General features: G+C 38.8%; 1 protein-coding gene, 1 long non-coding RNA gene and 1 other non-coding gene across 3 annotated transcripts in view; 1 reads left to right on the top strand and 2 right to left on the bottom strand.

Annotated features, from left to right (window-relative positions):
* The window catches only part of KNL1 (kinetochore scaffold 1), a 41575-nt gene extending 36875 nt beyond the window's left edge, over positions 1 to 4700 (bottom strand). Inside the window, exons 1-4 of the mRNA XM_023735099.1 lie at positions 4666 to 4700; positions 4551 to 4590; positions 3489 to 3548; positions 1204 to 1265 (exon numbers count right to left, since the gene is read on the bottom strand). Coding sequence (XP_023590867.1) covers positions 1204 to 1265; positions 3489 to 3548; positions 4551 to 4590; positions 4666 to 4700 — 197 coding nt within the window. The remainder of the gene's footprint in view (positions 1 to 1203; positions 1266 to 3488; positions 3549 to 4550; positions 4591 to 4665) is intronic.
* Positions 4701 to 5077: 377 nt separating this feature from the next.
* LOC111821304 (uncharacterized) lies at positions 5078 to 6358 on the bottom strand. Its single transcript, XR_002824745.1, has 3 exons — positions 6329 to 6358; positions 5779 to 5847; positions 5078 to 5124 (listed from the first exon to the last, which is right to left on the bottom strand). It is a non-coding gene; the product is annotated as an uncharacterized LOC111821304 (long non-coding RNA).
* An 8974-nt stretch (positions 6359 to 15332) lies between these two features.
* TRNAS-GCU (transfer RNA serine (anticodon GCU)) lies at positions 15333 to 15414 on the top strand. Its single transcript has one exon. It is a non-coding gene; the product is annotated as a tRNA-Ser (tRNA).
* The last annotated feature ends 512 nt before the right edge of the window (positions 15415 to 15926 follow it).

Raw genomic sequence — 15926 nt, 5'->3', positions numbered from 1 at the left:
AGGGAAGGACAGCACACACTACAGGGGAAGTCAGCACAACTGGATTAAACCAAAGCTAAGACGTTTCCTGAATACAATTAAACACTTTGAGGGACAGAGTAGCAGGGCTAGGGGTCTGGGGACCATGCTTTCAGGGGACATCTAGGTCAACTGGCATAACAAAGCTTATTAAGAAAATGTGATGCATCCTACTTTGGTGAGTGGCATCTGGGGTCTTAAAAGCTAGCAAGCGGCCATCTAAGATGCATCAATTGGTCCCAACCACCTGGAATAAAGGAGAATGAAGAACACCAAAGACACAAGGAAACTAGTAGCCCAAGAGACAGAAAGGGCCACGTAAACCAGAGACTTCATCAGCCTGAGACCAGAAGAAAGAGATGGTGCCCGGCTACCACCAATGACCGCCCTGACAGGGAACACAACAGAGAGTCTCAGACGGAGCAGGAGAAAGGTAGGGTGCAGAACTCAAATTCTAGTAAGAAGATAAGACTTAATGGTCTGACTGAGACCGGAGGAACCCTGGAAAGCATGGCCCCTGGATTCTCTATCAGCCCAGAACTAAAACAATTTCCGAGGCCAACTCTTCAGACAGGGATTGGACTGGACTGTGGGACATAAAGGGATACTCTTGAGGAGTGTGCCTCTTAGCTCAAGTAGATACAAGAGACTAAACGGGCAGCTTCTGTCCGGAGTTGAGATGGGAAGATAGTCAGGGTTTGGAGCTGGTTGAATGGACATGGGGAATCAGGAGTAGAAAGGAGGAGTGTGCTGTCACAGTATGGGGAGAGCAATTAGAGTCACATACAATGTATGTATAAATTTTTGTATGGGGAAAAAATTTTAAAAAAAGAATATATACAGCAAAGTATATATCAATTCAACAGTTTCTACACGCACAATTTAGTGACATTGATTAAACTCTTCAAGTTGTGCAATCATTCTTACCCTCCTTTTCTGAGTTGTTCCTCCCTCATTAACATAAATTTACTCCCCTCTAAGGTTCCTATCTAATCTTTTGAGTTACTGTCACCAATTTGATCCCATATAGATAGTTCTGAATAACAACCTTTTAAATAACAATTCTCTAATGTTTATCTAATTGAGACAGATTATCCAAGTCACTTAGTAACAACATATTTGGTTTGGAACAAAAAAAAAAAAGCATTACCTGTAACATCTTAATTATTTCTCCTTTTAACTTACTTTATAGTATCTGCAAAGCTGACTCGACGAGAGCTTTTCCTATTTCTCACAGGATTGGATTCCTAAGGGCAAAGAATATATGGTACAATTCTTAATAAAATTGCTGTGAATTAGGTCTCCAGAGTACTAACTATGAACGGAGATCAGGTCTTAATAAATTCTGAATTAATTTGATATGATTCTCAAAAATATCCCAATGTAGCAGCTCCTGTCCAAAGGCGAGATAAGAAGGCAAAAAAGGACAGGAGCTGGTTGAATGGACACGGGAAATCCGGGGTGGAAAGGAGGTGTGTGCTGTCACGTTATAGGGAGAGCAACTAGGGTCACATAGCAATGTGTGTATAAATTTTTGTATGAGAAACTAACTTGAACTGTAAACTTTCACTTAAAGCACAATTTAAAAATCCCACTGTGGAACTTAGCAAACATGAATATGATTTCCAGTGTGAGTGATAATAAGCATACTGGCACAAACAACACGTTTAGGAAAGGTGATTACTCTTCTTACCTTGTCTCACTCCTATTAAATGAACGGTTATTTTGCTATCAAGAAGAAGAAAGAGGGAAGGCAAAGCAAGTGATATGCTGCCTGTTATGGTACTTACACTATAACACACTATTTTTATTTTTTCTCCCTACCTTCTTCCTTAACAAGAGAAACATTTCTACTCACATAGTTATCAAACACAAATAACAAAAGAGAGAGAAACAAACAAAATTCAATATTTTACTAGAATATTACTGGATTAATTCTAAATATCTGAGCATAATTTTTATAATAATCAGGAATAGTTATTCCCTCTGCATCCAGCAATATATGTGGTTAAGGCCCTAGCAGACACTGTAAGTAACCTTGAGCCTAATATGACAACGATAATACAGACATAGTAAATACCGAGACTAACAGAGATTAATGTATTTCTTACTAAAAAAAAAAAAGCTGAAATTTGTGTAGTATATTAGAAAGAGCACTCAGCTAGAAATGAGGCGATTAGAGCTTCAGTTTGAGGCCTGCCACCAGCTAGCTGTGTGGACAAAACACTTAACCTCTTTGGATCTCGTATTTCTCATCTATCAAATGAAGGAACTCAGATTTAAGATTACTGATGAGGTCCTATTGAACCTGTGAGTCTATGAATCTGTCATTTACTCCCTCAACATTCATTCAACTAAAAAAATACACACACACCAGGCCCTGTTCTCAGTGATAGAAATATAGTGGTAAAGGGAACACTGCCCTAGCGGGGATTAGATGAATGGCAAGACAGACATTAAAACAAAAAATCACACAAATATAAAATTCAAGCGTGAAAAGCGCTTTAAAGGAGAATAATAAAAGATCTAACTTAGCTTGGGAATCGGGGAAGATTTCTTTGAGGAAGTAGATTTAAGCTGAGACTTGAAGGATTAGTTAGAAGTTAGCCAGATGAAGAACTGCGTAGGGGGAAAGCACTCTAGGCAGAAAGTGTGCAGTGGCTGTAAAGCAGGAAAAAGCCTGATGCATTTGAGAAAAAAAAGGATCAGAGAGGCCAAAGCAGAGTGCACCCTGGGAATTATATGGCCTCCAAAACCACACGCATTTCATTAATCAACAAAACGTACTGGAAGCCAACTACGTACCAGGTAATACAAATACAAAAACACATGATAAAACTCCTGTCCACAAGGAGTTCTCAATTTAGCATGGACAGAAGTAAAACATTACAATAGAAGGTGTTAAGGGATGATTTTCTGAAAGGAGTGATACATACCAAAGTTGAGTCTTGAAGGACAAGTAGGAATTAACCAAATAAAGAAGAGGGTCAAGAGATTTATGATAAAGCAAGTATGATAAAAAGTTGATTGTAGAATTTAGGTGATGAATACCAGTATACGAGTGTTCACTGTAAAACTCTACTTTTCTATAAGTTTGAAACATTTTTAATAACAGGTGGGGGGCAGAGAATGAGGGACTAGCCATCTGGACAGAGGGAAGAGCATGTGTAAACACTTGCAGACTTGACAGCTCATGTGTTATCTGGATAACAGTAAGTAATTCTGAACAGCAAAATACGTGTGTGAGAGTGGCAAGAAAGAAGACTGGAGAAGCAAACGGGGTTAAATCATGAATGCCAGGCATGTTAAAGTGTTTGGATTTTAACCTGAAGGACATGGGATGCTTACTTGTACACATTCAACTGGGAATCATTTATGATGTTTTATATTCATATAGTTAATAAAGTTCCTGACGATTAAAAATATCACCGCAAATAGCCATTTATAAAGCATTTGTACTAGAGACTTACCGGAACTGCTTCATTCCCACTTCTGAGGTCCTGAAGAGGACTCCTTGGGGGTTTTAAAATCTAGAGGTAATAGAATTATTCCACAAAATTTGGCATACCGATTGGTGATCAGTTCAAGTTACACTATGAGTAGAAATGTAGAGGTGTGAAAATTCTCATAAAAACCTCTAAAACTCCTCAAATTCATACTGCTCTGTGCTATACTCTGTGACTAGTGGCATTTTTGGAACACCTGGTTGGTAAATTATGCCTAAAACCATTCCCACCTTTGGATTTTCAGTTTCATAAGCCAATAAATATAAATTTTTTGCTTAAATCATTTTGAGTTAGATTTTTTTGTGTCTTTCAACAACTTTGTACATGTTAAGTATATTTTAAAACAGCTTCATTGAGTTATAATTTACATACCATAAAATTCATCCGTTTTAAGTGTACAATCTAATGATTTTTTTAAATGTGTGAAAATATACATAACAAAACTTACGTCAACTCAATAGTTTCTACCTGTACAATTCAGTGACAAGGATTGCGGTCTTCAAGTTGTGTAACCATTCTCGCTATTCTTTTCCAAATCATTTCACCACCATTAACATAAACTCAATGCCACCTAAACAAAAATTCCACCTTTTCCTCTCCCTCCCACCACTGGTAACCACTAGTAATCTCTGCTTTCTGTATATTTGCATATTTCATGTAAGTGGGATCATACAGTGTTTGTCCTTTGGGGACTGACATTTCATTCAACACTGTTTTCGAGGTCTATTCATGTTGTAGCATACACCAGGACTTCATTTCTCTTCATGGCTGATTAGTATCCTACTGTATGTATATATGGCATTTTGTTTATCCATTCACCTATCCATGGACATTTAAATTGACAATCTAATGGTTTTTTAGTACAGTTACAAAATTGTGTAACCAGGTTAAATATTTGAATCTTTATCCATAGAGAAATAAAAAGCCAGTGGAGGTGGGTGGGGAACCCACAATCAAAATTACTGTAGTATACAGTCATCATTCAATAAAAGGTAACAATTATTAGTTTAAATAAATGTTTCTTACTGAGGAATGCCGTCTTCTAACAGTTCTCGCTATCTTGTCACTGAAAGAGGAAAAGCACAAATATTTATCTATACATTGGTAAAAGACTAATTCCCATAAACCATCACCACAGCACCCCTTACGTGCTTTTAAACTGGCCAGCACTTTCATTTTGTACTCTGGGCAGCAAAATTTATATTACAAGATTTTAAATTCAGTATTTAAGAAGTCAGTGTTTTAAAATACATATTGTATACAAGACTATCTCTTTAAAAACAATGTAGTACAACATAATTTACCATATCTACGGAGATATAAACAGGCTATAAATCAAGAGACTCTAGCTCTGGTTTTACCGCTGTGTGATTTTTAGACTAGGTTTTGAAAATTCAAATGTCTATGGAAGCCAAGCAGATAATCTGGCAGATATAAGAAAAATAGGGAGTGTTGAGACTGTAATGTTATGGCTAGGTCTTACTAGTTGGGAAATTATCTTTCTCTGATTAAGAGTATAACATTTTTAGCTACGTTGAATGAACTTACTTTTCTTCATTAGCCTCTGAACACACCCCATCCATTTTTGAAGAAACTTTTTCTGTAACAAACACACAATATTAGAAAAGGTAAGAAAGGAAGAAGAGAAATCACAATCTGTGAAGAGTTTAAGAGCATACTGTGACTTCAGGGTTACTTTCTGAGGGAAGACACAGAAAAAGAAAGAAACTATATAATGAGGCTATATAAGAAAGTCTACAGAGTTTAAACCACTCTGTTATAATTAACATCTCTGAAAAATTCTCATATTTGAGATAAAATCAGTGACTAATGCTCTGATTGGAATGATATGAATATTACTTGTCCAAACAAGTATATGAGAGTTATGGATTACATAATAATTCAACTCTAAAATGGAAGTCAGTTAAATAACAAAATACAGTGGATTTACATCATATGCATATTTATCTTACAAAAAGTAAATAAAGTATAAAGAAAAAATTTTAAGACATAAAAATAACATTTTCAATAGTGCAGCTGATTATGATTGAAATTCTACTCAATGAGTATTTGTCCTAGAAAAAGTGGAAAATAAAAGGTATAACCTGAAGTTTCCTCAGCTGGTCTTGGTTCCTAGTTATCTCTTACTCATGGAGCATGAATCTGTTTAAAAATACATATATTTTTGTAACCTGCTCCTGGTCCTAAATGTTTCATCTATAATTTAACCAAAGAAATAGGGAAGTGTTCTGACCTGTGTAGGGAGGGATGAGGAGGGAAAGACTAGCTGGATTTACTGAGAGGTGGGATGTCCATTGTAAACCTATGTGAGAAAAGACACTATTATTCATACAGGGCTTGAACCTGGAAATAGGGAGAGCTAGATGTACTACAGTAATCTTGGAATCATAGGGACTGTCTGATAATGGAGATTACCCAGAGGAAGAAGAGTCAGAGCAGAAAAAGAGAAAATGAAATCCTAGTGCTGGTGACATTGTTGGAATACTTGGTCATTGAGTTGGGCCTAAAGCCACTACTATCTTTGGAGTTTACAGTTTTAAAAGCCAATAAATTACTATATATAACAAAGCAAAACAGTGCTTTAAAGGTAAAAGTTTAACTATACAGTACTCTATTTTCATTTTATGCATTGACTTTAGAATCTCACTCCTAGGTAAGATAAAATTCCATTTGCACATTAAAAAAAAACGTTGTTGTTGTTAGGTGCTGTCAAGTTGGTTCTGACTCATAGTGACCCTACGCACCACAGAACGAAACACTACCCAGTCCTGTGCCATACTCACAATCGTTGTTATGCCTGAGCCCACTGTTGCAGCCACTGTGTCAGTTCATCCTCTTGAGGGTCTTCCTCTTTTTCGCCGACCCTGCATGATGTCCTTCTCCAGGGACTGATCCCTCCTAAACAACATGTCCAAAGTATGTAAGACATAGTCTTGCCATCCTTCCTTCTAAGGAGCATTCTGGCTATACTTCTTCCAAGACAGATTTTTTCATTCTTTTGGCAGTCCATTGTATATTCAATATTCTTCGCCAACACCACAATTCAAAGGCGTCAATTCTTCCTCGGTCTTTTTGACAACTATATTAGTATTTCTACCACAACAGTAGATTAATACCATGTACATAAACAGAGTGAATGTTCTTACTTTTAGTCATAAGTGAACAGGTACCTAAAAGATGTCCTATTTTACATGCTTTCATCTTACATAACAGAAGCCAAATTAGGACACAATACTTCATAATGAACCTGAACTTCAAATTGACATAAAAGTCTGCTTATTTGTATCCAAGTAGCTGTCAATGTAGACAATATAGGAACCTCTGGGTATGCAAACAGTTAAGCACTCAACTATCAACTGAAAATTAAGCAGTTTGAACCCACCCAGAGGTGCTCCAGAAGAAATGCCTGATGATCTGCTTCCGAATGATCACAGCTTCGAAAATCCTATGGAGTGCAGATCTATTCTGCCACACACTGGGTTGCCATGAGTTGGAATCAACTCAATGGCAACTGGTGGTAGACAAGATGATGGACATTTTCTAGGGTTTGATCTCTGATCTCCTTTTGCTCTCCATCACTTTCTCTGGATGCTTATCCATTCTTATGATGTCATTTACCTCCTGTTCACAAATAATACCCATATCTACTTAAAATACTCTTTTAAATTTTTTTAATTTTAGTTTTTATGTTTTTCAAAGTTATACATGCACATTATATGAATAAGGAACACTCCAGCTGTACTTCTTCCAAGACAGATTTGTTCGTTCTTCTGGCAGTCCACGGTATATTCAATATTCTTCATCAACACCATAATTCAAAGGCATCAATTCTTCAGTTTTCCTTATTCACTGTCCAGCTTTCGCATGCATATGAGACGATTGAAAATACCATGCTTTGGGTCAGGTGCACTTTAGTCTTCAAAATGACATCTTTGCTTTTGAACACTTTAAAGAGGTCTTCTGCAGCAGATTTGTCCAATGCAATATGTCATTTGATTTCTTGACTGCTGCTTCCATAGGCATTGATTGTGGATTCAAGTAAATGAAATTCTCGGCAACTTAAAATTTTTCTCCGTTTATCATGATGTGGCTTATTTGTCCAGTTGTGAGGATTTTTGTTTTCTTTATGTTGAGGTGTAGTCTATGCTGAAGATTGTATCTTAATCTAACAGTATCAAAAAAACCAACAGTAAAAATCAACTTAATAGTGAAACTTTGAAAATATTCCCTTTGAGATCGGAAAAAAGGACTGCTATTTCCACTTCTATTAAATCCATCATCAAGTCTTAGTAGATCTATTTCCAATATATATCCCAAATTCATTCACTTCTCTCTTTAGTGCCACCCCCATAATTCAAGCTACCATCATCTGTCTCTCATGTGGAATACTGCAATAGTCTCCTCCGTAGTCTCCCTACTTTCACGCTTATCCCCTTCAATCCTTTCTCCATTCAGCAGCCAGTTATCTTCTTGAAACATAAAATACATTTAAGACATTCCCTTTAAGTGACTTTCTATTATACTGAGAAGAAACTCTTCACTAGGACCTAATAAAGAAGCCCTGGTGGCGCAATGGTTAAGCACTTGGCTGCTAACCAAAAGGTCAGTGGTTCTAACTCACCAGCAGCTTGACCTGGCAATCTGCTCCTTGTAAAGATACAGCTTAGGAAACCCTACCAGGCAGTTTTACTCTGTCCTATAGGGTCACTATGAATCAGAATTAACTCAATTTCACACAAAAACAACAGGACATACAAAGCCCTACAAGACTTGGTCCCTGCTTGCCTCTCAGACTTCAGACTTCATCTCATACCACTCTCTTCTTCACTCAGTATGCCAGCTACACTGGCCTTTCTACTCATGCGCACTCAAAGCTCTTTCCTGAGTCAATGCATTCATATTTGCTATTCTCTCTCAGGGAGCCCTGGTGGCACAGTGGTTAAGCCTTGGCTGCTAACCAAAAGATTAGCAGTTCGAATCCACCAGTCGCTCCTTGGAAATCCTATGAGGCAGTTCTACTGTGTCCTATAGGGTTGCTATGAGTAGGAATTGACTCGATGGCAACGGGTTTGGTTTTTCTTTGTTTGTTTATTCCCTCTTGAGAGCCTCGGAAACCCTATGGGGCAGTTCTACTCTGCCCTATACAGTGGCTTTGAGTTGGAATCAACTAGATGGCAACGGGTATTCTCTCTTGGCAAGAAAGCACCGTTTGTAGCACTGTGTATGTATCCTTTGTAGCATTACCACAACTGTAATTTAAAAGTCTGCATGTAAATTAATTATTCCTGTTATCTTCCTAAATGACCCCTGCCCCAACAGCTGGTATCTATGTTTACTGTTATAGTCTAAGAGCCTACCACAGTGCTTTGTAAATAGTAGGATCTTAATAAATATTTATTGAATGAGTAATTAAGAAGCAAATATTTAAAGTTACCTTTATGATTACAGACTTGCATAATTTTTCTCCTTTTCAAGATGGATCAATTCATTCTATTCCATTTGTAAATACCCCCATGCATCTGTCAGTTTGTTGTACTGTGGGGGCTTGTGTGTTACTGTGATGCTGAAAGCTATGCCACAGGTATTCAAATACCAGCAGGGTCACCCATGGTGGACAGGTTTCAGCTGAGCTTCCAGGCTAAGACAGACTAGGAAGAAGGACCTGGTGGTCTACTTCTGAAAAAATTAGCCAGTGAAAACCTTATGAATAGCGGAACATCGCATGATACAGTGCGGGAAGATGAGCCCCTCAGGCTGTGAGGCACTCAAAAGATGACTGGAGAAATGGTGTATCTTTGGCTATGTGTATTTTCACCAAAAAAAAAAAAGGTTGAGAAGTTAGAGGGTTGACATGTTGTGGGGTTGTTAACCAATGTCGTAAAGCAGTATGTGTACCACTGTTTCATGAGAAACTATTTGTTCTCTAAGCCTTCACCTGAAGTACAATAAAAAAATTAAATTAAATTAAATTAAAGATAAAAAAAAAAAAGATGACTGGGGAAGAGCTACCTCCTCAAAGTAGAGTCGATCTTAATGACGGGGATGGAGCCAAGCTTTTGGGACGTTCATTTGCTGATGTGGCACGACTCAAAATGAGAAGAAATAGCTGCAAACATCCATTAATAATAGGAAAGTGGAATGTACGAAGTAAGGACATCATACTTGGTAAAGTTGAGGGTCAGTGAAAAAGAGGAAGACTCTCAACGAGATGGACTGACATAGGGGCTGCAACAATGGGCTCAAGCATAACAACAACCATGAGGATGGTGCAGGACTGGGCAGTGTTTCATTCTGTTGTCCATAGGGTCACTGTGATTTGGAAATGACTCGACAGCACCTAACAACATTTGGAAATACTTTCAAACTCAGTGCACATATTCAAAATTCACAAATAAAAATATTAAATACTATCAACTCAAGATCACATATATGTTTCTGCTGTTTGAGATATAACTATTATTCCCATCTAAACTGCAAACCAGTTGGAAATTCACTGATGAGATTCAAAGATTAGTCTGAAGTCATGTTTTTTAAGTAATATTCTATTATGGTTAAACTCCTGATTATTGCCACATTGATTGTTTCCAAAACTGTGCGCCTGGCACCAGGGGCGGGGCAGCAGTCTCCCAGAGGTGTCCTGGGATATTTTAAATTTTTGCGAGAAACACATCAATTCTTGACATCTGTCAGGCAGTGTGTGAACTACTAGCTCAAAACAGTACCCATTCACATTAGTCATTTTGATGATGTCATTAAGAAGCCGAATTTTTGGCACTGCCGTGATAAAAAGCAAATACCTTTTATCAATATGGCACAGTAAATGAGGATGGCAGTGTCCAATCTGATTCCAAGGTTTGGGAAGGTGTGCAGTGTCCAATAAGCATACATCCCATTAGTAACTGTGACTATCTAAAAATAAAATAAAAATATTATCTTTTCCTTCAATTTATGTGTATTATTCTTTCCAATGGCCACTAGTGATTAGGACATAAATACTTATTAAGCGTTTGGACCTAATTACTTAATAAATAGAACTGTTAGGTATTTCTTTTGGCCTAAGGGTGCCGTAAACCATGAAAGTTTGGGGACCTCTGTCTAAATAATCCAGAGGTCTGCAAACTACCACCACTGGGCCAAAGTGGCCCTTGAGCTAAGATTGGTTTTTGCATTTTTAACAGGCTGTAATAAACAAACAACAACAACAAAAGAAGAATATGTGACAGAGACCATGTAGCTGCAAAGTCTGAAATATTTACTATCTGGCTCTTTGTTTGCCCATTCCTACTTTCAGACTACCAGTATCTAGAGTCGGTATTTTCCATAGTGTTCACTGACAGAGGCTGTAGACCTGTGCTGTCCAATATGATAGCTATTTAAATTTAAATTAATTAGAATGAAATAAAATTAAAAATTCAGTTCCACAGTCACAGTAGCCACATTTCAAGAGCTCGTAGTCACATGTGGCTAATGGGTAACATGTTGGACAATGCAGACATAGAACATTTCCATTATATCAGGAAGTTCTACTGGGCAGCACTATCCTACTATTAATACCTAGAGTCAGAATCTTCCATAGTCTTTTTTTAAAAAAAATAATTTTATGTTGTTGTTGTTATTGAGAGTATGCACAGCAAAACATACACCAATTCAACAGTTCCTACACGTACCATTTAGCGATACAGATTACATTCTTCATGTTGTGTAACCATTCTCACCCTCCTTTTCTGAGTTGTTCTTCCCCCGTAACATAAACTCACTGCCCTCTAAGGTTCCTATCTGATCTTTCAAGTTACTATTGTCCCCTATAGGTAGTTCTTAAAAGAGCATAATGCTCAAGACAGACATTTTTTACTAGTTAAGCTAAACTATTGTTTGGTTTTAAGAAAACTTCTGGGGATATTTTTGGTCTAAAGTTTAAAGATTATCTCAGGGAAATAGTTTCAGGAGTTCAGCCAAACTTCACAGCTCCAGGAAGTCTGGAGTCTGTGAGAATTTGAAATTCTGTTCTCCATTTTTCCCCTTTTGATCAGGATTCTTCTATGGAATCTCTGATCAAACTGTTCAGTAATGGTAGCCAGGCACCATCCAGTTGTTCTGGTCTCATGGCAAAGGAGGCAGTTGTTCACGGAGGCAATTAGCCACACATTCCATATCCTCTTCCTATTCCTGACTCTCGTCTTCCTCTGTTGTTCCAGGCAAATAGGGACCAATTGTTGTGCCTTGGATGGCTGCTTAAAGCTTTTAGGACCCCAGGCACTACACATCAAGTTAGGAGGTAGACCAGAAGCACTAAACATGTTATTAGGCCAATTACCTGGGATGTCCCATGAAAACATGACCCTAAACCTTCAAACCAAGAAACCAAATCCCATGAGGCTTTTGGTTGTATATAAGCAGCCTCAGCAGCTACTTTTTTGTTGTTGTTGTCATAGTAAATATATCACATAACTTTTACCAATTCCACGTTTTACAGTGTGCAACTTACTGACAGCAATTACAATAATCGGTTGCGCAACTTACCCTTAATCAATGCGATATTTCCATGACGATTTACCCCCCTTTTCCCCCTCCCTCTCACCCCGGTAACCACTAATAAACTTTGTTCTCTATACATTTGCCTTTTCTTGTCTTTTTATATAAGTAAGGTCATACAATATTTGTCCTTTTGTGATTGACTTATTTCACTCAGCCCAATGGTTTCCAGCTCCATCCATATTGTAGCATTTATCAAGACTTCATTTCTCCTACTGGCTAAGTAGTATTCCATTGTATGTATGTACCACATTTTGTTTATGCAGTCATCTGTTGATGACATTTAGGTTGTTTCCACCTTTTGGCTATCGTGAATAGTGCTACAATGAATATTGGTGTACAAGTCTCTGCTTTCAAGTCTTTTGGGTATATACCTAGGAGTGGAATTGATGGGTTATAAGGTAGTTTTATTTTTAGTATTTTGAGGAACCGCCACACTGTTTTCCACAACAGCTGTACCATTTTGCATTCCCATCAGCAACAGGTAAGGGTTCCAGTTTCCCCACATCCTCATCAACATTTGTTATTTTTATTTTTTTTATCGTAGCCATCCTAGTGGGAGTGAAATGTTATCTCACCGTAGTTTTGATTTGCATCTCTCTGATGGCTAATGATGCCGAGCATCTTTTCATGCGTTTGGTGGCCATTTGAATGTCGTCTTTGGAGAAATGTCGATTCAAGTCCTTTGTTCATTTTCTGATTGGGTTGTCTTTTTTGATACTAAGCTATCAAAGTTTTATATATTTTTTGCTATTAGATTCTTATCGAATATATGGTTTCTAAATATATTCTCCCAATCTGTAGTTTGTCTTTTCTCTTTTTTGGTAAAATCTTTTGATGAACAGAAGTTTTTAATTTTTATGAGATCCCATTTATTTAGTCTTTTGCTGTTTGTGCTTTCATTATTAGATAATCCACTGTTAAAAGCTAGGCCTGATAGTGTTACCCTTGCTTTTTCGTCTAAGAATTTTATAGTTTTACTTTACACATTTAGGTTCTTAATCCATTTTGAATTTGTTTTTGTGTATGGTGTGAGGCATGGATCCTGTTTCATTTTTCTCCATGTGAAAATAAAATTTTCCCCATAGTCTCTTAGTTAGCATCAAACACGTCATTAAATACTATCATTCAAAACATTTTTATTCAAGTTACGTCTATTTGTCATCTTGCAAACATATACAGCCATTCACATGGTCAAGAAGAATTATACTGTTTGGAAACCAGTTTTTACCAAAACTTTTGTTGTTGTTGTTAGCTGCCTTCAAGTTGTCTCTCCCCTCCCATGGAGATCCCATGCACAACGGAATGAAACGCTGCCCAGACGGGCAACATTGCCATGATCGGTTGTGGACTGGACCATTGCGAGCCATAGGATTTTCATTAGATGATTTTCAGATGTAAATTACTAGGCCTTTCTTCCTAGTCCATCTTAGTCTAGAAGCTCTGCTGAAACCTGTTCAGCATCATAGCAACACACAAGCCTCCAGTGACAGATAGGTGGTGGCTGGCTGCACATCAGGTGCATTGACCTTAATTCCGCATCTCTGTAAAACATTCCACTCTTCAAGTCCACATCAAACACCACCTTCTCCATGAAGCCCCTTTAGTCTACATTGCCAAAAGCATCAAACAAGCTCTCTGTTCTCTGTGCTCCCATACCACTTTAGAATTCCCTATAATCCAGCCAGAATGCTCTTTAGAAACACGTACGTTGGACACTTTATCAGGAGGGACCAGTCCCTGGAGAAGGACATCATGCATGGCAAAGTAGAGAGTCAGTGAAAATGAGGAAGACCCTCAGTGAGATGGATTGACACAGAGACTGCAACAATGCTTGAGCCGAGCATAGCAACTATTGTGAGGATGGATGGCACAGGATCCTGCAGTGGTTCGTTCCGTTGTTCATGGGGTCGCTATGAGTCGGAACTGACTCGACAGCGCCTCGCAACAGCAATATAATCCTTTATATTCTATCTTGTATAATAGTTGTGTATATTATTTCCCTTTCTGGACGGGAACCTCCTCTGAATCATCAGCTCCTACACCTCGCACAAGACAACAAGGAACCCAGTAAATACCTGTGGAATTCGATTGGTCCAACGAAAACTTCAATCCTAACATCTACAATAAGCTTCTGCTGTGGTCTTCATCCTGTATCCTTATCTCTGTCAAAGCCTAATAAGCCTATCTTTAAAATTCCAACAGGAAACACTCTTTTTTCCTCAAACCCTAATATTGACATAAACAGTAAGAAATTTCAAAAACTAATTTTGGCTTACCAATAATTGGCTTTATTGATTAATAACTGTTAAGTGCTGCTAAGCACTCCAATGAGAACTGTAAATAAACCATGACGAGCCGAGAGATTAAAATGACGTGTTGCTGTTACTTCATTTACAGCTAAGAAAAGATTGAATCAGCAAAACAAAGAGCCGTAAGTGTCTAAGGGAAGAGTGGCAGGGAAGCGACGATGAGCCCCGGAGCCCTGACATAAGATGGCGGGGCGGGGCGGGCCGGGCGCGGAGAGGGAGACCGACAAGCAATCCGAGCCGCCTGGAGGAACGCAGGTATGGGTGAAGTGCTAGGAGAGACGGCGGCGGCACAGTGTGCAGGCCGAGGGGAGGAAAGAAAAGAGCCCAGCACCGGGGGCAGAGGCGCCTACTCAGGGCCCAGTGCTTTCCGAGGCCGCCTGGCTGACGGAGTGTCCCTCACCTCCAGGAGGCCTTCCGATCGCTTAGACAAAACCCAAACCCCTCCTAGGAGCCCAGAAATAAAGGATCTTTCTCCTTACCTGCCGCGGCCCACCTGCTTGACAAATTCGGTGACTTATTTGGATTCCGCGCGCTCCTCACAGAGGGAGCTCACAGCTCCCTCTCGACCTCACCTCACAACGCCCAGACTTCCACAGTAACGAATTCAAATCTAACCGCCTAGCGTTGCGCATGCGCAAAACCGCTCTACGCGTCGACTCCGCCTCTTAGAATCCAGACCAACCCCATTCCTAAGACTTTAACCAAACTTTCGAATCTCTGTGCTGATTTTATTTCCTTCAGGTTTATTTCATTTTCTACCTAGTTTTCCTTTGCTCCTCCACATTGCAGACTCCCTCATCATGGGAGCGGCCATCTTCTTTCGATTGCCTGCTAAAGAAATGATCGAACCTTTGCTTCCGTACAAAATGGCGGCTTCCATAATAGTGCGTCATAGCCCCTTAGTATTACTCCCTATAGCTACCAAGAAGAAGTAGGTTTCTGGGACGAGGTGGCCGAGTGGTTAAGGCGATGGACTGCTAATCCATTGTGCTCTGCACGCGTGGGTTCGAATCCCATCCTCGTCGACATTGGCTTTTTGCCTCAGATTTAAACAGAACAATAATTTGCGGAGTGGAAACTTTTGCAAATTCTAGTCACGATTTACTTGTCCACTTAATCTAGTATTTTCAACCTCAGGTCTGAGAAATTTGAAAAGCAGCTTTTAAAGCGTTCCGATCTCACAGATAAAGAATAGGGAGGAAACACTTTCTGGACATCGGAAAACGTCTGTACTGGATTTAATTTATTTTCATGTGAAGTAAACAACAATTCATAAAATTCCACCGTTATTACCATTCCCGTATGTTGGAATGCTAGTCGGCTCCAACCTGAAGTAACCTAGTTCCTGATTGAGCAGCTTCAGTTATTATCGACTCTTAACTCGGGAGTTTTCAAATACCTGTCCTGATAAGGAAGTATCATTTCACCCGAAAACTACCGCGAGACACAAAGTATTCAGGATCCTCTTCCAGACCCCAGCAAACTGCGGTTTCTCAAGAACTGCATACATTGGGAAACGTTAAAAGATGTTGAAAAT

The sequence above is a fragment of the Trichechus manatus genome, unplaced genomic scaffold (assembly GCF_000243295.1).
Source record: "Trichechus manatus latirostris isolate Lorelei unplaced genomic scaffold, TriManLat1.0 scaffold00076, whole genome shotgun sequence".
NCBI classification, from domain to species: Eukaryota; Metazoa; Chordata; class Mammalia; order Sirenia; family Trichechidae; genus Trichechus; species Trichechus manatus.
Note: the sequence above shows the minus strand (reverse complement) of the source record. Positions and strands in the feature narration are given on the sequence as shown.